Source organism: Anabas testudineus, chromosome 5 (genome assembly GCF_900324465.2).
Source record: "Anabas testudineus chromosome 5, fAnaTes1.2, whole genome shotgun sequence".
NCBI classification, from domain to species: Eukaryota; Metazoa; Chordata; class Actinopteri; order Anabantiformes; family Anabantidae; genus Anabas; species Anabas testudineus.
Window position 1 is genome coordinate 12,299,619 of NC_046614.1, and position 21,336 is coordinate 12,320,954.

At 41.6% G+C, this 21,336-nt stretch overlaps 4 protein-coding genes across 4 annotated transcripts; 3 read left to right on the forward strand and 1 right to left on the reverse strand.

The window, feature by feature from the left end:
* Positions 1-229: 229 nt before the first annotated feature.
* On the forward strand, positions 230-3,233 carry rft1 (RFT1 homolog). Its single transcript, XM_026346840.1, has 10 exons — positions 230-495; positions 592-677; positions 769-891; positions 992-1,283; positions 1,357-1,491; positions 1,624-1,884; positions 1,990-2,134; positions 2,226-2,331; positions 2,417-2,666; positions 2,795-3,233. The coding sequence occupies exons 1-10, from the start codon at positions 433-435 to the stop codon at positions 2,957-2,959; spliced, it is 1,626 nt and encodes a 541-aa protein (XP_026202625.1). The 5' UTR covers positions 230-432; the 3' UTR covers positions 2,960-3,233.
* Positions 3,234-4,035: 802 nt separating this feature from the next.
* Positions 4,036-5,142, forward strand: mustn1a (musculoskeletal, embryonic nuclear protein 1a). The gene is made up of 3 exons (XM_026348223.1): positions 4,036-4,165; positions 4,260-4,389; positions 4,727-5,142. The coding sequence occupies exons 1-3, from the start codon at positions 4,157-4,159 to the stop codon at positions 4,822-4,824; spliced, it is 237 nt and encodes a 78-aa protein (XP_026204008.1). The 5' UTR covers positions 4,036-4,156; the 3' UTR covers positions 4,825-5,142.
* A 100-nt stretch (positions 5,143-5,242) lies between these two features.
* Positions 5,243-10,023, reverse strand: ruvbl1 (RuvB-like AAA ATPase 1). The gene is made up of 11 exons (XM_026348222.1): positions 9,883-10,023; positions 8,843-8,929; positions 8,591-8,723; positions 7,777-7,928; positions 7,340-7,429; positions 6,550-6,699; positions 6,398-6,461; positions 6,112-6,310; positions 5,910-6,012; positions 5,739-5,830; positions 5,243-5,593 (listed from the first exon to the last, which is right to left on the reverse strand). The coding sequence occupies exons 1-11, from the start codon at positions 10,021-10,023 to the stop codon at positions 5,434-5,436; spliced, it is 1,371 nt and encodes a 456-aa protein (XP_026204007.1). The 3' UTR covers positions 5,243-5,433.
* Positions 10,024-10,029: 6 nt separating this feature from the next.
* eefsec (eukaryotic elongation factor, selenocysteine-tRNA-specific) lies at positions 10,030-19,882 on the forward strand. Its single transcript, XM_026348221.1, has 7 exons — positions 10,030-11,119; positions 12,497-12,704; positions 12,969-13,065; positions 13,695-13,859; positions 14,892-15,536; positions 17,064-17,220; positions 19,167-19,882. Exons 1-7 carry the CDS (start codon positions 10,816-10,818, stop codon positions 19,346-19,348), a joined length of 1,758 nt encoding a protein of 585 aa, XP_026204006.1. The 5' UTR covers positions 10,030-10,815; the 3' UTR covers positions 19,349-19,882.
* The last annotated feature ends 1,454 nt before the right edge of the window (positions 19,883-21,336 follow it).

A 21,336-nucleotide genomic window follows, 5' to 3' on the forward strand; every position in this document is an offset into this window, starting at 1 on the left:
TCTCGATTAACTTGTAGTCCAGATGTGGTGCTTCCAGGTGATGATTAGATAATACATGTACATAGATATACAGTATATTTTTGTAGACTTGCATGAAAGAGAACACAATAAATTAGAAAGGACATCCCACCACTATCAATAAGACGGTTGCGCCCTCTGGTGGCAACACACTGGACATACCTATAGATGACACAGCTCCTGACGTCATTACGTTACGTGTCTCCGTACACTGTGTACGGAAGTGGTCCTACTGCTCATTGTAGCTTCTACTTTCTGCTGCTGTTCATCAATAGCCGCCTCGTATTTGTACATTGGCAATGAGTGGTTGTTGTTACTGGGTTAGAGACAGTCAAACCTTTTTTAAAATGACCGAATAACTTGCTAAATTAATGTTCGACAAAAGATTTCTCAGCGGACCGCAGGAAGTTCACAATGAGTTCCCAGGACGTACTGAAGAATGCGTCCACCCTGGCGTCGTACAATGTGTTGCTTCAGGTAAACGAACACACACATTTGAGCTGTAACATCGTACCAGCCCGACGTTTTAAACCCCAGTCTCAGTTATTCTACTTATATCCTATTTGATCGCAGGTGATGTTTCGTGTCCTCACCTTCTTGCTGAATGCATTCACGCTGCGGTTTGTGTCCAAAGAGCTGATTGGTGTCGTTAATGTCAGGTAGGAAAGACAGGTGCTGTGACGAGAGCACTGTGTCGATTCACTGCACCAGCTGCTGTTATATGTCTGTTTTGTGTTTTGATGCACACAGGCTTACACTACTGTACACCACCTTAGTATTTTTGTCCAGAGAGGCTTTCAGGAGAGCCTGTTTGAGTGGGGGATCAGGAACAAAGCACAGCTGGAGACAAGTGATCAACCTACTGTGGCTGACGTGAGTTCACTGAAAGGCAGAATATGCATTTGATATTGTTGTATCCGGCTTAAGTGTTCACTTCGCAGTCTTGTCTTTCTCTCCTGTCCTCACCTCTCAGGTTGCCTCTTGGTGTTTTATGGGCATCCCTGCTAATCTGTGTGTGGTTGTGGCTTCTGGAGGTCCCAGATCCCCAGGGCGTCCCCTACTATGGCCCTGCTGTGGTGTTGTTTGCTTTGGCAGGAGTGCAGGAGCTCCTGTCTGAGCCTCTCTGGGTCCTGACTCAAGCTCACATGTTTGTCCAACTGAAGGTAGTCGCTGAGAGCTTAGCGATGATCGCTAAGTGCAGTATAACTGTGGTGCTGGTGGTGTCTGCCCCTGAATGGGGCCTGTACATCTTCTCTGCTGCTCAGGTTAGTTTTTATACATTATTTCTGTAATGGCTTCCCTTGTATGTAATGATTTTAATCTGTGGACTTTTGTTAGTTGGTCTACACAGGATTCCTGGTGCTGTGTTACGCTGTTTACTTCATTCGTTTCTTGGGTTCCAAAGAGGCAGCCAAGAAAGGTTTTCCTCTGCACCATGTTGGAGATCTGCTTCCCTGCAGAATTGATGGAGAGGTAAACGGACTGGACCATAACTATTAGTTACCCTCTATGTCCACATATTACAGATGAATTCCAACACATGTTGCTGCTAGTGTTAATGTTTGAAATCTAGGACTAATGTTACTAATCTGTTACTGTTTCTAGCCGATGGTTGATTGGACCCTGGCCCAGCTCACATGGAGCTTCTTCAAACAGTCCTTCCTGAAACAGATCCTGACTGAAGGCGAGCGGTATGTCATGACCTTCTTAAATGTTCTCAGCTTTGGGGACCAGGGCATTTACGATATCGTCAATAACCTGGGCTCCATGGTGGCGCGCTTCATCTTCCTGCCTATCGAGGAAAGTTTCTACATCTTTTTTGCCAAAGTGCTGGAGAGAGGACGTGACGTCAAGAGTCAGAAACAGGTCTGTAGGAAAAAACACCAACTTAGTGTTTTTCCTTTGTGAAAACTGCAACTAGCCTAAACAGTTGTTGTTGGTTTCACCTCTGATTGCGGGTTTTGTCTACAGGAAGAAGTTGCCATTGCAGCAGAGGTCCTGGAATGCCTCCTGAAGCTGGTGCTGGTGATCGGTCTGATTATCACAGTGTTTGGTTATGCATACTCTCACTTGGCTCTGGACATATATGGTGGTTCTCTGTTGAGCAGTGGGGCAGGTATGTGAGCTTTACAGTCACATGAGGCACCAACGTATTCAATATGACAGCATAAAATATTCTCTTCTGTTTTGCCTTCAATTCTATTTAGGGCCCACTTTGCTGCGGTGCTACAGCTGCTACGTCCTCTTGCTAGCTGTAAATGGTGTAACTGAGTGTTTTGTATTTGCTGCCATGAGCCAGAAAGAGGTTGACAAGTAAGTTTATAATAATGCACACAGATGCAGTTTTTTACAAAGCATATCATTTGTCATGTAACATGCTGTTGTGTTTTGTCCTCAGGTATAACCTGGTAATGCTGGCTCTGTCCGTGTCTTTCCTTTTCTTGTCCTACATACTAACATGGTGGGCTGGTGGTGTTGGTTTCATAATGGCCAACTGCCTTAACATGGGCCTCCGCATTTTGCACAGCCTGCTGTATATATACAACTACTTCAAGTTCAGTCAGTGGAGACCTCTGAGAGGCCTGGTGCCATCCCCACTTCTATTAGGAGCACTTGTGGTCAGTGCAGGTGTCACTGCTGTTTCTGAGGTACGAGAGAACCAAAAGTCTTTATTATTCACTCATGTTCTCTCTACTGACTATTAAATGTGGTTTTATTCTATATGATCTGTACTGGAACTAGCCCTAACCTTAGCTGCTTTATTCCCTGTTTTCAGAGTGTTTTCTGCTGTGACAGTGGCTGGTTGCTGAGGCTGGTCCATGTCAGTGTGGGAGCAGTGTGTCTTCTTGGCGTTCTTGTAGCTGTTCTTCTCACCGAGACTCACCTTATTCAGTTTGTGAGGACTCAACTGTTGCCCCAGTTCAGAAAGAAACACGCGTAAAATGTTTCACTACACTGGAAGAAATCTGCAGCTAAAGAGCTGAAAGTTATTGACTTTGGAAACGAGTGAACGTTTTCGAATGGACGTCACATCAGTTTGTGGATATGTGTGACTGTGTGTTTTCACTGTATCATTCCTCCTTTGGTACAAACCAGGATGAGCAAACGTGTCAACATGTCAGAGATTTAATTGTGAGTACAAACAAGATGAATATATTTTAAGAAAACGGTTACATTTGTAGTTACATAACTGCAGAATAAAACATGTTTACATATTTGCAGTATTGTAATTCATGTAATTAAAATATATGTGACTTTCAAAGATTCATTCATGAACACTGCTCAACAGGTGTAATGCGTGAACCGTACAGCGAGGGGACACAGAGGCTCTGTTATGCTGTGGGGGCATTTAAGAGGGAAGGGTCACTGCAAATCAATATGAAGTCGTTCTGAGTGATTGTCTTTATCCTGTGTTGAAGACACCAACAGTTTGCTCACAACTGGCCTTTTCAATGACAAGTGAAACACTGACGTCCTATAGAACTCACATCTCACACCTGAAATCCATCAATAATCAATCACTGGATTGTGAAGGAACTTTATCTTAGTATCTGTGTGTTCTCTTACTTATTGAAGGATCCAGTGGATAGCATGTCCAGTCAGTTCACCAATGGCTGTAGTGTCTCTAAGGACTGAATAATGACATGATGATGGAAAATGAGCAGGAAGGGATGAGTTTAAAGCAGTGACTGTCTGTTATCCCCTCTGTTCCTGTTGCTGCATACATATTCTTGTAAATGGGATAGGCATGGTATAAAGTTCACAAGGCGGCCAGATGTCCCTAACCTACATACAAACTCCCTGTCTTGCTTGTTACCAGTGCTGTTTCAACATTTGGACTGGAATAGAGAGGAGCTCGACACACCAACAGACATCTGTCATACTCTTGCATCTTTGGGATTTATTTGGGAGAAGGTAATGCCAGTGATGTCATCGTTGTCAGGAAGAGAGCCAGGAAAAGGAGGAGCCTGCACCCTTATTACGTCATTTATTACTGTTAAGAACAGATTTACTGTCCACTGGGGAATCACTGTGGGGTTTATATAAATGTGTGTGCTTGGAGCTTTCACTCCCAGGACAAAAAGAGACAGTTGACAGAAGAAGCATTTCTTACAGGATATCTTCAACCACTTCAACCATGTCTCAAGTAAGACTGCTGTTTGACTTCTACATGCAGAATCTATTTTCACTGACACTGAGGGTCAAAAAGTCTTACGTGTTTTGTTTTTACTGTCCTTCAGCCTGGTCAGGGAGAGGATGATCAAATACAGCGTCCTGAAGTCAGAGAAGAGGATCTGACTGAAGCAAAGAACAAACTGGGGGCTGGTGGACCAGCAAAGAGCAAGACTTTTGAAGTAATGGAGGAATGCGGTGAGGGGACACACACATACATCATACATGGCAAAGTGATTTGACACAACTCTCATAGATGAGAATGAACAGTCTTCTGCTTTCTGTATCTGGACAAGCTAAGATCACATTCTGGCAGGGACTGTGTATGCTGGGTGTTTCTCTTGAAGTTTCCACTCCTTATACAGAGACAGGAAGGGAGAGTTGTAATCATGGGAGATTCCTGCCAAACTGTGCTCACCCAGTGGGACGAGAAATTAACTGTGTATTTATAAAGAGAATATTCAGTCCTACATAACCCTTCCTCATACCTCATTACCAGAGAAATGTTCTGATTGTTGTTTCTCTTCCTTCACAGAGAAAATGGGTAAAGCTGCTCCCTCTGTGTTCAGCGGGGTGAGGTCTGGAGCGGAGACCGTCTTCAACGCACGCTCAGCTCGACCAATCAGGAAGTAGCAGCAGAGAACACCTGTTCCACGTTAGTCTGCAGCTGGACTTGAATTCATGAAACATGTTTTTGCACTTACATGCACACTCAAAGGATTTCTAGTAACCTGTAAATCACGCTCATTTTAAAAGAGACAATATTGTTCAAGTGACTATTAGTTTGCCACAGTAAACTACTACAATCAATGATAAGTGAGGACAAAAGTGGCAAACATCCATATATTTGTCTTTCAATAACAAAAATAGTCATAATTCTGATATTTGTCAAATGAAAAAATGATGGCAAGAAAAGCTTTTTTAGGGAGCAATTAAAAATATTATTAAACATTCTGCCTGTTCCTTTGATAATGAGAAGTACGGTAGTAAATTTCAGTACAAATAACACATTTAATTAAATATTAAAAACAAAACTTAGACAATTTGTATCTTTCATTTTTATTCAAAAATTATTTTATTAAACAGAACAAATGTAACGTAAAATAACTACTACAGTGAATAAGCAATGGTGCAGACAGTGGAGATGAAAAAAAGAATGGAACAACAAACAATAGATGAAGACATGAAGTGAACCATTTAAGTGACTGAGAACTTAGAAAAATAAAAAGAAGAAATCCAGTTTTATTTCATAAACTTGTGATGCTGATCCTGGAGGATTTTGGCCGAGGATTTGGCATCGTAGAACAGTTCGTTGATTTCCTCGACCTGCTCTCTCTCCACAGTTTCTTTACCCTGAACACGGCCCAGCAAGCTGGCTGGAGTCAGCAGCTGTACAGCATACCTGAGAGGAAACAGGAAATACGAGCAACTCAGTATTCTCACACTTGATATTTGTCATTTGTTCATATTGTTCTGTGCCTCTTCAGGATGTTTTTCTGCTGCTCTCTTCTCACTCTATACACTGACAACCAAATGAATGTCTTTACCTGAGGGTGGTTTTGGTGCCAATCTCTGCCAGATGTGTGAGCGCTTCCTCGCTGATATTGATGCCCTCAGTCTGAGCACGGATCTTGATGATCTACAAACCACAGCCTCATTAATGAAACGTGCACAGGTGAGAAGTCGTACATTTTAGAAACTGAAAATCTCAGAGTCACCTGCTTCATCTCCTGCGGCGTGTACAACATGGTGCGGATTATCATGACTCTGTCCAGCAAGTCCAAAGGAATCCCATGTGGAGAGGTTATGTCCTCTGTCCCCCTAGTGAACAACAGATGGATAATGTTACATCTTAGCAAAGAAAACTGCTGAGTTCTGTGTAGTTTTAAAGATCGAGTTTCTCTCATGTTAGAGCCCTACCTGATTAAACAGTTTCCCCTGTTGGAGGCAAACACAACGATAGGGGCGATGGTGCTCTCGAGTGCTCGGTGGAGGTAGGTGAAGCATTCGATGTCCAGCATGTGAACCTCGTCAACAAAGAGCACTCCAGGTACAAGCTCAGCTACACCTTGGTCAATGTAGCGATTCACCACCTTGTTAATTTCAGCACGCAGCTTATCTGGAATGGGAAAAAATAAAAAGCACTGATAAACAACAGGTCAGCTACTGGTTTTGCTTAGATTAGGGTAGCTGTCGTTTGTCCCACCTGTGATCTCCGTCTTTTTTGGCTTCATCAGCTGTCCCATCATGGAGAGAATGTCTTGACCTCCCTAACATCAGATGAGCATAAATTTTAAAAATGGTTTATAAACTGCACTGATATTTACTTAATGTTATAGGACATTTACAGTCATGTACCTGGGGTCTGGCGTTTGCGACATCGAGGTCGTGCAGTGTAACATCTTGGACTATCTCCTTCTTTTTGTGAACATCACCTTTGGGTAGAGGCACATATTCTTCTGCTTCCAGATCAAACTCTGTTGCAAAGGTGTCACAACGACCTTGTCTCTGCAAAAACAACAATACAGTGTGTTAAGGAATTCAAAAAAACTCCCCACTGTTTATGAAAAATATATGTTTAACATTTTTCTAGATAAAAGTGAAGCAAAGACAGAATATGGGACCGCAGGTGAGCAGTCCATGTGGCTGAGGGATGAAAGGGTTTGAGAGGCAGGTCATGACATGGCTGTCAACAGCAACAAATGTGTCGTTCAGCCCTCCTTCTTTGGCCTCTGACTAGATACGACCTGAGCCCCTGGCCCACCTGCACTGATTAAAGGAACCCTCACTGCAGCCTGTCAACACGGGCCACAAGCCTTGCTGCTGAAAAAGAGGCATTCTGGGAGATGGAGAGATAAAGGGAGCATGGAGAGCTGCAGGAATGAGAGAGGTTCATTCCAGAGTACAGTAGAAATTCAGTATAGCTTTCATGCAGTGCAGCAAGATGTGAAGGTAGTCCACTGTGAAGGACAGGAGAGGACAGACAAGACAGGAAACACTCAGCTTCAGTCTAACCAGTTTTCTTTATTTCAAGTATTTAATTTGTGAGTTGGTAAATTAAAGTCCATTATCTACTTCTACTCTGATCCGCTGATCAAAGATTGTGACACTTCTGAGGGAGTAACATACAAAACTAGCATCACTTTACCTTGACAGCTCCACTGTTTGCTTCAATGTAGATGACATCTCCCACTTCCACACGCTCCTTCTGAAGACTCTCGTAAATACTGGGATCCAGCTTAAGAAACGAAACAATACATTGTAAGAGGAATTACCTTCTTTAAAACAAATTTTAAAAGTACAACAGCAAAGAAAAAAAGGCCAATTTATTGCATACCAGGTGTTTGACTACTTGAAGCAACAATATGTAACAGAAATAGTTTATCAGGATACTTGTGAAATTATAAAGTGTAAAGAGAATCATGAAATATGGAAATTATTACAAGAATGATATTATTGATAACATTGGAAATCCCTATTTTTGTTGCACTGTTATGACAAAAAAAATAGCTTTACGTGCTGAACAAGTTGCTGCAGGACAAACACAAAAAGAGGATTTTAAAAATATAAAGTTCCTAGTCTGACCTTTAGCTGCTTTGTGCCTTTGCCTGTCTTCAGACCGATGATGACGTGGCTGATGGTTTTTCCATAGCCACCCATGGGATTCTCAGTCTCACAGGGGGTCAGCTCTGTCACCTCCCCTTCATACACTTCCTTTGTCTCTTTGATACGCAGTCCTAAATGTGGGCAACATAATAGTTACACACAGTGCAGTGACAACTGAATCTGGCCTTTATATTCCTCTATCAACTAAACTACCACATGCTTCGGTCTACCATACTGTTCATTTTATTACATGCGGAGAGAGAACATGTGGGCGTGAGCCCAAGAAATGTCTGAGCATCGCATGTGTAACATGATCACTCTCCTGTTCCTCTTTCATGCAGTCAATGGCCCTGAGTATCAGCATTACACATGGTTGATCCACTGTGGTGAGAGTCAGAGAGCAATGCTTAAGTCAGGGACTGTCTGTCATGGTGCTTTTATCGACAGGGTGATGACAACCTTCTAATGAAATGCGCTCCCCCTGCAGATCCGGTTCTAGGGGAGGAGTGAAGGTGGTGATGACCACCTCTCCCTTCACCTAAACCTCCAGGTACAGTCAGACAAACCGCTTCCCTCCTCTCAGGCATTCCATCCTTCTCAAAACCACTCTTAAAGATCTCAGTGTTTCTCAGTATTTCATTGCACCCCAAGAACCACTGAGGGCTCAGTTCACCTTGTATTTTGTCAGAAACAATATTGCAGTTAATAATTTACAGTGCTGCTGTTGAGACTCTCAATATTTGTATTTGAATCCGTTTTCCGATCTAGGTTTGATTAATGAAGTAGAACTCACCAATGGCCCTCCTGAAGTTTTCCATCAGTACTTCTGTTTTTTTAATCTCAGATGAGTAGACCTCACTGCCAACCATAGGACAGAAAGGCACCTTGTTTCCCAGCTCCTGTGCAATAGCCAAGGCGAGGGCAGTCTGAAGGGGGGATAAGTAAAAAAAGAGATTTACAAAAGAGTTTTAATATGCAGAAACAGATGACCCGTTGAATTAACTTCTACAGCTGTTCTAAGAGTATGTGAACAGTGCAGACTTACCTTTCCTGTACCAGGGGGTCCAGCCAGTAACACTGCCCTTCCTGCCATCTTTTTCGAGCGAATTAGCTCAGCTATAATGCCACAAGCCTGGAGAGGTGACGAAAATTAAATAGCACAATGAGAAAATGACACAGCAAGAAATGAGCTACACTGAGTTTGTGCCTGGCCCGGCTGACCATACCGTTAAATTCAAAGCAGAGAGTGTCCTGAAAGCTATGCAGCAATTATTTTCATTATTGATTATTGTGACATTGTTTTGGCATTATGGATATATTATATTAAATAAATCAGTATTTAAATATATTTTTCTATCTGACAAAACATCCAAATTAAAAAACAATCAGTTAATAATGATGTATAATAAACAAAATAAACAAATCATTTTCATTTGAGTATTTATAGTAATTATAGTAAAATTAGTATTTGACCAAACAGCGAAACAGTTACATAAATAGCTCAGAGTTATTCTTCTTTTCTTTTTCTCTAACTTTTCCAACTTTATTAAAATTGAGCAAACACTTAATAGTGGCAACAACTCCTGCAATTTCCAATCTCTGCAATGTCCCATAGTACATTTGAACCTCTAGACACTCTGCCTATATGTGCGACTATGTAGGAATAGTGCAATAAAAATTAAAAATCTGTTTTATCTGTATGGTTTTCCAATTATTCGCATGACTTTAGACAGTTACGACCCACTGTGTCACCTTTCACAGGAAATCTGCTTATCAAGACTTTGTCATCTAAAATATATTGCATATGCTACGTTAAAAACAATAGCTAACTCATTATTAATAATTAAAATTAAATAATAATAATTAAAAATCTATTAATATGATTTAACTTTAGATCGACTTTCCCTTTAACTCACCTGCGTCCCAAGTATGATACAGCGACACCACAGTGCTAACGGAACCGAGCTAGCTAGTTACTGCTAGCTGAACTGTGCGAAGTTTTTAAGTGTAAAAACCCTCAGCTTTGTAAATCGTTTCTCTAAACAATACAAAAGTAATGTAAGTGCAGTAAAATACGAATATTACCTCTCTTGCAGCCTCTTGACCGACTAGACCGCATGCTGTCTGTTTAGCATTCCCGGCCTCGTCTAACCCAAGTCCTTTGACATGACTATGAGAGGCGATCCTCTGAGTTTTCGTGGTGCTTTTAACCTCCTCGATCTTCATAGTTATGATAGCTGTACTAATGTGTTGTTAAAAAAAAAAGGGAAGATGGGTTAAAGGTAAATATAACGTCCCCTATACCTTTGCTTTTTTCTACCCGCCGTAATCGGCGCCGAAACTCAAAACACAGGGAACTCGGTTACCATGTGGGTAACTAGGGAAAATCAGCGGAAATGATACCCGGAAGTACCGCCCATCTTCAGAAGGACGTGAAATGATTCGACCATGTTGACAGATGCAGCATTTGTATTGGCGGATGATCACGTCAATCATTCACAGCACCCAAAACCCCGCCTACGAGGGGATTCATTTCCGCTTGTGTTCCCGTTTCTGTGTCGTAGTGGAACTGTAAGAAACTTTAGTTTTTGTAAATTATAGTTGTAAATGACTGAGGAAATAAGATTGACGTTTTCATCATCACATTTACAATTTACTATTACGTATAAATCGCGTTATCATTACTGTGGAGTAAATGTCCCTCTTTGTACTTTTGTTATCTACTTAAATACGTTCCGCTTTAGCATGTCCTGAGGATGGACCGTAATGACAACAAGGAAGACGTGTTTCACATCCGATTGTATGCTAATATTCCTCTTATGTATGACTAAGTTTATTTTACAAGCTAAAAAAGAATTAGACGACGCTCTACTAAATGTATTGAGGTTTTACTCCACGAATGGCAGTGAAGGAAAAGTTTGGACACTAAGCAACAGATCCTGAGGCTGAGTTCAAGGTTCAGCACGGCGGACAGAGAAACACGCTCTCCAGCCAACGTTGCATCAGACTTGTTCCGAAATGTCCCAGCCTGCAGACAGTCGCGTTAAAACGCTAAATTTCAATGTTGGGGTGCTCGGACATGTCGACAGCGGGAAGACGTCGCTTGCCAGGTCTCTGAGCAGCACCGCCTCCACGGCTGCCTTTGACAAGAACCCACAGTCCCGGGAGAGGGGCATCACGCTGGACCTCGGCTTCTCCTCTTTCACGGTGGATCTTCCTGATCACCTGCGGGACATTGGAAAGCAGCAGCAGTATGACAGCCTGCAATTCACCCTGGTAGACTGTCCGGGACACGCCTCTCTTATTCGGACTATCATTGGGGGTGAGCTTTATATATACTGTGCAGGTTTGGGGCATAGGAGTCATTTAGGCATACTAACCAACCATACACATAATCAGTTATCCCTTTAATAGGTCTACATATCGTTAGCCAACAGATCTGAGAGGCTGTAGTTAATGTTGCAGTTGAACTGTCAGAAAGGGTTCATCATTTCCACCACCCTCCTCTATCATACTAGACTACAGATGTCTTCCAATCGTTATGAAACTAAGATTTAATGCAGGGCCACGAGAAAGAGTGCATGAAACTCTTCAGTCGCATCATAGTAGGCTTTATTATTTACAGTGTTGTTGTCATAACAGAAGAAGAACAGCTGTTTAATAGTGACTCAGTTCTCAAACTGTCTAGAAGTAAGACTAGGCTGCAAAAAAGCACAACATTCAACACCATCCACTGTTAGTTCTTGTGCGTATGAGAACTCAAGTGTTAATTACTTTTTCAACACTTCACAATAGGCGATAAGATTAAACAGTTCACGTCTCGCCTTGTGGTCCTAATGCTACAAACTACAACTTAGGACAAATAACTCGGATTCTTAGTTATTATTTGCAAATCTGACTTATCCAGCAGAGGGCGGCTTCTCTCTGTATGCAGCTATAGGTTGATCATGTCATACTACTTTGATGGTTGTGCGTATGAGGAGAAATAAATGCAGCGATGCTGCTGTTCTGAGAGGGAAATAAAGAAGAAAGCACATTGGGACACTATCATGTTTATTATGTGTTTTCTGTTGGTTTCCTTCACAATGCCACTTTTAACAGTGTGACATAGGCAGACTTTGTTAGATGTAATGGTCTTGCTATTAAAACACATTAGAGGAACTAAAACATTGAATGCTGCTATGTTTTAACATTCTAAATGAAAACTATGAGCCAGTGGGATGGCACATGCTGTAGATTAAGGAGGAAGGAAAGTGTGGGGATTGGGGTATGTATTAAACTTCCCCTCCTGTCCCAAGTGGGGAGAGCACAGGAAAGAAAGGGAGCCAAATAGAAGGAGAGAAAAGAGGGGAGCACAGGAAAGTGAGACTGCCAAAGTCAGGAAAAGAAAAGCGGCAAAGGAAAGACAACCAAGTGAGCCGCAGCTCTAGTTTCACCCCTCAAGCCCTTTACTCTCTCTTTGCGTCCATGCACCCTCCCCTAATTTTTTGTTCTGCTGTTATTCTTGGGTGTCTGTGTGCATTCCTGTTTGTATTGCTGTTGTCGGTTTCATCGTCACTGCTCAAGAGTTTATCCATCTTTTTATAGAAGAGGAAGGCTGCAAAGTCTTTAACATTAAATTACTGTGTTGTACTAATTCTCTTCAATATCCATAATAACCCTCATCTTTACTGCTGTTTGTGTTTCCTGCCTTCTCTAGGTGCCCAAATAATTGATCTAATGATGCTGGTGGTGGATGTGGTTAAAGGGGTGCAGACTCAAACTGCGGAGTGTCTGCTGATTGGGGAACTGACCTGTCCCCGTATGGTGGTCGTCCTGAACAAGATTGACCTGTTGCCACCAAACAAGAGACAGAGTGCCATTGAGAAGATGACAAAGAGACTGCACAAAACACTGGAGAGCACCAGGTCTGTATTTAATATAAGTAAAAGAAACAATCGGGATAAGTGTAGACGTTGCTGCTGGGAACGTGGTTTAGGACATCCCATTTGCTTCCAGTGGCCAAGGATCTTTTGTCACTCTCCACTCAGTTTCCCTCTCTGCATTCCAGCTGTCTGTCAGGCTCACTTCTTTTTTCCACTTAAAAGTGTTTCATTTCAAATAATCTACACAATTACTTCACCATCAAAACATGAAATAATTGCAGCCTGTTTTTTTTTTCTGTTGGCCAGATTTAAGGAATGCCCAGTGATTGCTGTGGCAGCGAAGCCTGGGGGTCCAGAGGCTCCTGACACAGAGGAGCCGCAGGGAGTGCCAGAGTTAATAGAGGTAATGTTTGGAAACACGCTAGTCCCCTCCATTTTTACTGATGAAGCTCAGAACAGCAGCAAGTATTCACTTTAGACAAGTGTTATTGGTCAGAGTGTATTGAAAAACTGAAACAGAAGTTGGTGTCACAATTGTTATTTCTCGTGCGTGTTTGGTGTGCTACAAGACGCCAATTTAGCAACACAAATTCTAAAAATAGAGTAATGCTGTATCAGCAGATTGCCCTCACTTAGATCTTTGTCTTATCTCTGCTGCTTCTTTTCTTTTCTGCCCACAAAACAGGTATTGGTATAATTACTAATTAATATCAGTCTACTTTAAATAGTTTAAATTGGATTGTTCTCTATTCATTTTATTTCATTATCGTTCTTTTTGCTGGGTTGTGTCAAACAGTATGAATACCACATTATGGTCAGTCCAGCACTTACAGCATTAAGTGTGCCATGCACTGTTTGTTGAGCCACATCAAAGGCAGACTTGGCACAAGCTAGATATTGATCTAATAAAAAGCTGTCCCTCTTTTTTAAACTGCCTTTTTATGTGTATTTGTGTGACCTTGCTGACAGCGTTCATCCTCTGTCTGTAAATAAACATGTCTTCCTTCTTGTCCTATTTGCTGTCTGTGTCAGCTTTTGAAGAAACAGACCTACCTCCCTCAGAGAGACCCCGGGGGTGACCTTCTGATGGCTGTAGACCATTGCTTCTCCATCCGCGGACAGGGAACAGTCATGACCGGCACTATCCTGCAGGGGTCACTGGCCATCAATGACACTGTGGAAATCCCAGCGCTAAAGGTATGCCCTAGAATGTAAATTCTTAGAAGCAAGTGACATTTGTCAAACCAGAAAATGGAGGTGGGGGGTTGCCAGATGGTTTCAGAGGATTTGCCAGTTTAATGTGAGAGAAGGAAGGACTGGGGGGTGGATTGGCACCACTAGAGCTGTATAATTTAGAACAGATGCATACCTTCAGCAAGACTCTGCAGTTGTCCTGTTCACCTCTTGGTGGCAGCAAATGGCTAAATTACAGTTAATGGCTAATGAAGCAATCTGTTTGTTACAGGACAACAAAAACAACCACATGATGACTTAGATCATAGATAGATAGACAAATAAGCATCCCAGTATTTACTGTACATATATTTTGATCGTCTATTTGTATCTGTGTTATTGTTTCATTTAAAACACATCTGTAATTTTAAACATCTGACAAGTTTTTTTTAGTGCTTTATTTTATTTGTTAGTTGCAGTAGTCTGACCACCAAAAAAGGCATTTTTATCATGAAGAAGTACAATACAATAGTTTTCGCTCAGTTTTCACCAGGGTTATTTGACAGTAATTTATATAAAAGCCTTAATAAATTTTAATTAAAAATCATTCAAGTTGTGCATATTAAATTATGCATGTACATGTTTTATTGATAGAAAGTGCATTTTCGCTTAAATAATGGGAAAAGACTCTGTACTATAAATATGTTATGTACATTTCTGTTCTGATATTCCACCTGTATTCAGTTTTCATACTGTACTTAATGTTTTTAAGTTTAAAATTTAACTTGGCCTTAAAGAAATCATTAAAAATGCTCACAAAAGCTTTTAAACATACGTGAGTTTTAAAATCAGTTTGCTATTTTGTGAAAACGTAACATTCAGTCAGCTATGCACTTTAAGCAGCAGACATCCAGTGTACCATATATTTCTGCTTTTCTTTAAGCTGTGGTTTTATAGCATTGGTATTAAATTGATATTAGTACTCTCTATTGTTTAAGTTAAAATGTCTTTTTTTTAACTGGTTGTTTTTTGTACTTGTCTTTTCTTTGACATCAGGTGACCAAGAAGATAAAGTCGGTGCAGATGTTTCGAAAGCCAGTGTCAGGGGCAATGCAGGGGGATCGCGTGGGTGTGTGTGTGACGCAGTTTGACCCTAAACTGTTAGAGCGAGGTGTGGTGTGCACCCCAGGGTCTCTACGCACCCTTTATGCAGCCGTCATCTCCGTCAGAAAGATAGGCTACTTCAAGGGCTCTCTTGCCACCCGTGCCAAGTTTCACATAACTGTGGGGCACGAAACAGTCATGGCGAAGGTGACCTTCTTTGGCCTGCCCCCTGTAGGATCCCCAGAGCCCCCCTCTGACACTAAACCACCTGCATCACAGCCCTGCTCCCTGGAACAACCCTTCACCTTCGACAGAGAGTACATCTTCCAGGATGAATATGTTACTGGTCAGGGAGAGTTGAGTTCAGGAGCTGACCCAGAGCAGTGGGCTTTGCTGGAGTTTGAGCGTCCTGTCACATGTCCCTCACTCTGCCTTGTGATTGGGTCCAAGCTGGACACAGACATCCATGCCAATGCATGTCGGTTGGCCTTCCAAGGCCGTCTGTTACAGGGGTTTGAAGATAAAAACTACGGTGAGACTTCCCTGCCTCGTCTGCACATCTACAAGATGAAACAAAGGGAGGGACAGGTGGAGAGGGTGAGTGGGTACTTATTAGTTTGTCTGTTATTTAAAGTAGTCTTTTTTCATGACCTTCCACCTTTCTTCTTACTCTTGAGATTCTAATTTCTTTACTGCCCCCTCTGTCGTCTTGTACACCTTCTGGCTGTGGTTCTTTGGATGTTTCTCATTCCTGGTGGCACCGAAGTGTGACTCTCAGACAGAGCCCCGATTGTATATTCATAAACAGACATGAACTCACAAACAAGCATGCATATGCAGCCCTGCTAAGCAGTGTTTGAGACATGGGTGGGTATGCATGCCTTAGCATGTGCTGTGACACAGAGGTGTGTGTGGGTGGCCGCCTGACGCCACTTGCCCTGTCTAGCTGTTACAGGCTGGCGCTGTTTGGACACACCTGAATGGCTCAGGAATACTGACATGACTGTGGGAGTTAATCAGACTCTGCCCTCACTTCTCTCTGGTTCCTTCCCTTCTCTCGTTCTCTTCCTCTCTCACACACATGTCGTTTTGGTTGGTGTTACATTGTGTCCTCAATTTTTAGCCACACTTCATACTGATCTGAATCTCATCTTATCTAATTCTGTTGTTTTCTTATGGACCTCAGCACCTGATATAACTTTTTTTCTTCCAAAATGCTAACATCTTCTTTCGCTTGTTGCTGGTTGTATTTTCATCTGTGTGCGCCACAAAGACACTATGACTCTTGTCATTTAGTGTGTTACTGGTTTGTTTCTGTGCACCCTTGTGCAGGGTCAAGTTCATGTCAGGGATCAAGTGTGTGAACTAGTTTCCTGCAGTTAGCACCTCAGGCTGTTGACAGCTCCAGTCACTAAGTTGGGATTAGAACATCGTGTGCAAGATGTCAGACCGCGGTCATGTGTCATTGCAGTTATGTAAAAACTTAAGAATTTCCTTTATAAAAGAACACATAACTGGCATTGTTGAGATATGACGGCTTTGTCCAGTCACAACTCATACGGTCTGTCGGACACGTGTAGTGATTGTAATTTTTTTTTTTTTAATCAATGAATCAGTCACGCTTGTTGGACACCAGGGTCAAATGTTCAAGAATGAATGCGGGTAAGGCAGAAGACACAGGAAGAGCTTGCAGTGGGGGTAAGTTGGAGACAGAGTGGTGCCCTCTTGTTATCAGATTAGTGGTGGGTTAGATCGACTTAGTGATGGATGATAAGCAAGGAATATAAACAAATATAGCATAAAATGTGCAGGAGGATGAAAGAGAGAGTACTAGACAGCTAGGCGACAGGCCTCGAAGAATGTGGCTGACGACGAGCAGCGTGGTTGATGAGGGCACAGAAGAGGGCTCTTCTTCCCCAAATCATGTCAACTCACAAGATCTGAACATCAGAGCAAGAAAGCAGAAGATGAAAGTGAAGCTGCAGTCTGGCATTTTCACAGCCATAATCAGATCACATGCACACAATTTAACAAGTATTTCTAATCATGTCACATTTTGTGCTTTCGTTGTATCTGTCATAAGTGCTGCGGCTCCTTAAGTCTCTCCCAATCTGTGCTGCTCAGGTGACTGATGATTACACTGTGATTGGACGCAACCTGTTCAAGAAGGAGACCAACCTCCAGCTGTTTGTGGGGTTGAAGGTCATGCTGTCAACAGGCGAGAGTGGCGTCATCGAGGGTGGGTTTGGACAGAGTGGGAAGTTTAAGATTCGTGTGCCAGGTAAGGACTTTCTCAAATTAAGTTATTGTTTCTTGTTACATGTGTCCAACAGGAGAACGACTACTAATGCTGCAACAATCAAACGCATTCAGATTCTTTCAGTAATCTGTAGTTAGACTTTGGCAGCAGATAAGCTTACCTCTTCATCATTACATACATACAGAGCACTTTCTCTACCGTTCGTTGGATTTGGGGGTTCAGTGGACAGTTTTCAGGATGTGGTAAGAGCGGTAGTCTCGACATCCCGAGCCACATTCCCAAGATTCCTCTGGGGATTGCCTGTGTTCCGGGGGAAGTCTGTTCTATGTTTATTTTACCTTCTGTTGCTCCAAAGCCACGGCTCCACACCGGGAGGGAAGAGAAAACAAAAACATTTAGAAAGAGAACCTCACCTACATCCTCTTCACGGCCTCACACTTGCATACTCGAAAGTCTCAGATACCCTGACACACACATCTTCATAGATGAACATTTTACAGACATTCTGTGGTTTTTATCTGAGACTCCCCGTGGGCATTAGGGCAACAATGGCACTGTGAGGAGTAGGTCAAATAAGTGCTGCCACAATATACCTGAGTACAGTCAGTTATAATACAGTACATTGGCATCAATGTCACCAGGTTTAGCGCTATGTTTCCTGTACCGCAGACATTTCACATTTGGTTCCTCTGTATGTTGCTGTGACGGTGCACACAAACACATTGGTGTACTTATAAAAGGAACAACCTCTTTGAAGTTTACTTTAGATTGTTGTCAGTGTTTTCCCTCTTTACATAGGCGTGGGTCTGATGGTTTAGTATGACTGGCTGCCACTTGTCAGTATTTTCCATTTAAATTACGTTGTGTGTTTGATTACCTGTTTCTCTAGACTTTCTTTTCATCTGCCTTCTGTCTTGTCATAAGAACATAAGTTGAATAGAATGATTGAACATGGGATATATAGATACTTTCACCACCTATACCTTTTTTCTAAGGCTGCAACTAAGTTATATTATATGATAAATAGTAACTCATTTTTTTTGTCCACCAAAGCCAAACCTTTTGTCATATCTGATTCCTTTTTGTTTAATTTTTTTTACACCTGTCTTGATTCTTAAGCTACTGAAATAGTTATATTTCCCTTTAAGTCTGTTCAGTTTTTTTATTATATAGCAAGTGTGGTTTATAAAAATGTATTTAATATGTAAAAATGTAATGCCTTAGTTTTACTGTACTCAAATCCTTTGTGGTGGTAAACGGACAATTTCAGCTGATCATAGATAACAAAACGAGAATTTTGGCTGCACTGCAACCATAACAACCCTCACACTGGCATAATGATAACAAGAAGTATGCTTGGCGCCGTTGTACATGAGGCCAGACAGCCAGCGTGTAAAGCAGTGAACCCAGAACATTTTTTTACCTTCCATAAACGCAAACAAGCAGCCAGTTTCTGTCCTCAAAAAACACATACAGTAAAACAAGGCGGCAGATATGATGGCATAGATTTTTTTGATCCATGCACAAGGAGAACAAGTCAGTGTTCTCATGAGGCTGAGAATGAGACCCAGGTCATGAAGGAACAAGTGTGTCTAAGCAGATATAGGAGACCCAATACTGGGTCTAAGGGTCAGCATGAGACAGTAATGCAGAGACTCAAAGTGCAGCAAAGACATTTTCTGCAGTTACATCAGAAGGATGAAGACATGAGTTAACCTCGAGGTCGGCACATTGAACAGGCTCCAACACTGATACAGCACTAACTGTGCACATAAGAGGGGTAAAAGATCTCTATCATGCTTCAGATACACATACCCTGAGATGACTAGTTGATCTAAGAACTGCATGTAGCCTGGGGCAGTATGCTCTAGATTTTTTCATTATCTATACCATGCAGATTGAATGTTATTTTTTCATAGGACAGAATTGACCCTATTGGTTGACCTTTCTGTTTATCTTTTCTCCAGAGGGTCTTCGTTCAGACACCCAACAGTTGTTAAACTCCACCTCTAAGAAGAAAGGGAAGGGTGGAGGCAAAGGCGGCCCGGCAAATGAAGAAGAGCCTAAAGCAGATTCCCAGCCTGTTAGCATTCACTTGCATTTCAAACGTTACGTCTTTGATCCCCATAAAAAGATGGTTCAGTCTTGACCTTTGTTGCACATACTTCACCGTCACAGCGCTGGAGACGTGGAGAGAGCGGAGGCCAAAGTCTTGTAGGGGTGAAGGGAATATCAACCTCTGCATCAGGGGTATGATTACCTTCATCCTCTTGTTTTAGAGGACAGAGACAGTCTGTTGAAATGCAATGATTGCTCGAGGCCGTACACATGTGATGCCAGGATTATTTCATCTTCCTTTATGGAGATGCACTTAATTCAATTTGCTCCATCACAAGGGTGGAATCTGCTCGACTGTTCTTGATGCTTTTGATTTGCTTTAAAAAAAAACCCAAAAAACATTTTTCTCTTTGTTGATAAGGTCTAAATCAGTTCTTTTGTTTCTAACTCAGCTGAGCCTTAATTGGCATAAATAGATTAGGTAGCATTATAGAAATGCTGAACCAGGCGATTTCCACACTCACTGCCTGCGTCTTCTTATAGCTGGAATAAAGTTCATGTAATGTTTGGGGTTTTGATTCATTGGCGACTGTTGCTGTGTGATTAAATAGGAATTTGTCCACTTTATTTTTCTGAGTTACTGTGTTGGTATGGTGTAGAGCTCTGTTTTAATTGTGAAGAGCAATTAGATCAAAGTTTTCCTGGGTTCAATCAAACATTAATCACAGACGTATAAAAACAAACCCATTCTGAAACTCCTGTTCTCCCTGTTGTTCTACGTTTGATCATTGGTGGCAGCAATGGATGCACAACAGAATATAATTCACCCGTTCAACTATTTGGACAATTAATAATGAATTAGATTGTAATAATCTAATCTCCTGCTTAAGCTTCTAAGATTTTATTGCATATTGTAGAATTTGTTGTGGTATTGTATTCATATTGATATATTTGAGTTTTGGACTGTGAAATTTTTATAAATTCACACAGTCCCTATTAAATTGAGATGCTCATTTTAACAGTTTTTGAATAATGTTGTATAAATTATTAATTAAATGCAATTATTGTTAGTGCAATTCTTATACATTACACTCACATTCAAACTCGATACGTAACTTATAATTTCATAAAAAGCTTTCACTATTGTTTTGCTTTGTCCGTAATCTATTTGGAACATTTACAGTCCATTCTGTAGCTGGACCGTAGCTCTCAGTTTGATCCATACAAGGTGTAACATACAGAAATACCTATGTGACTTCATTGGTTTTGCACTTATACATATTTTTAAACATCAAAAATATATTTGAAATTCTCTATTTTAATTGAACAAGCACAAACAGAATCACATCCTGGAGTATTTGGAGATAGCCATCTACTGTGGCTGTAATCATGCTACAGCCTGAATGTTAAGATGCTCTAAACACTAGCTTATGATTATATCCAGCATGTTTCAGTTGTTTTTCTTTGAACGTAAACTTCTTCATGGAATCAATAAAGAAGTAGGAAACAGTAAAACTATTACTTAAGTACTGTAGTGGATGGATTGTCCTATTAATCAGCCAGGTATTGAGAACTGTACAGGCTGGAAATGGTTGTATCTATATGTGTCCACCCTGTCACAGACGTGTTGTGGGACAGAGTGCAAGACGCTCCGTATGTAGCGGATGATGTCAGCAAACCGTCCCTGTGAACAGAGACTCTTATCTCAGCGGGAATCTGTAGAAATTGGAGAGAGGAAGGGAGGAGCGAGGAGCAGCAGGAGCAAGAGGGGACACTGGAGGGATTGTTCCTCTGAGTGACAGTCCTTTTAGTCTTATCTCCTCCATTCCTCTTATAGAAAGCCAGACTGGAAAAAAAAAAAACTCTGCTTTTTACTCCGGTGTCTCTCCAGTTTCTCTTTCTTGCTCCGCTCCCTCTTTCATTCTTCATCCAGTCCAGTTTTCATTGAACTTTTTCATCTGTCTCATCATGAGGCCGTAATGGAAATCATCTTTTAGGACCTTAAATATTTTCCCTAAATGCCATAATTAACAAAGGCAGGTCTTGACAGGGCACATATGTGTGTCGTTGGATGGATTG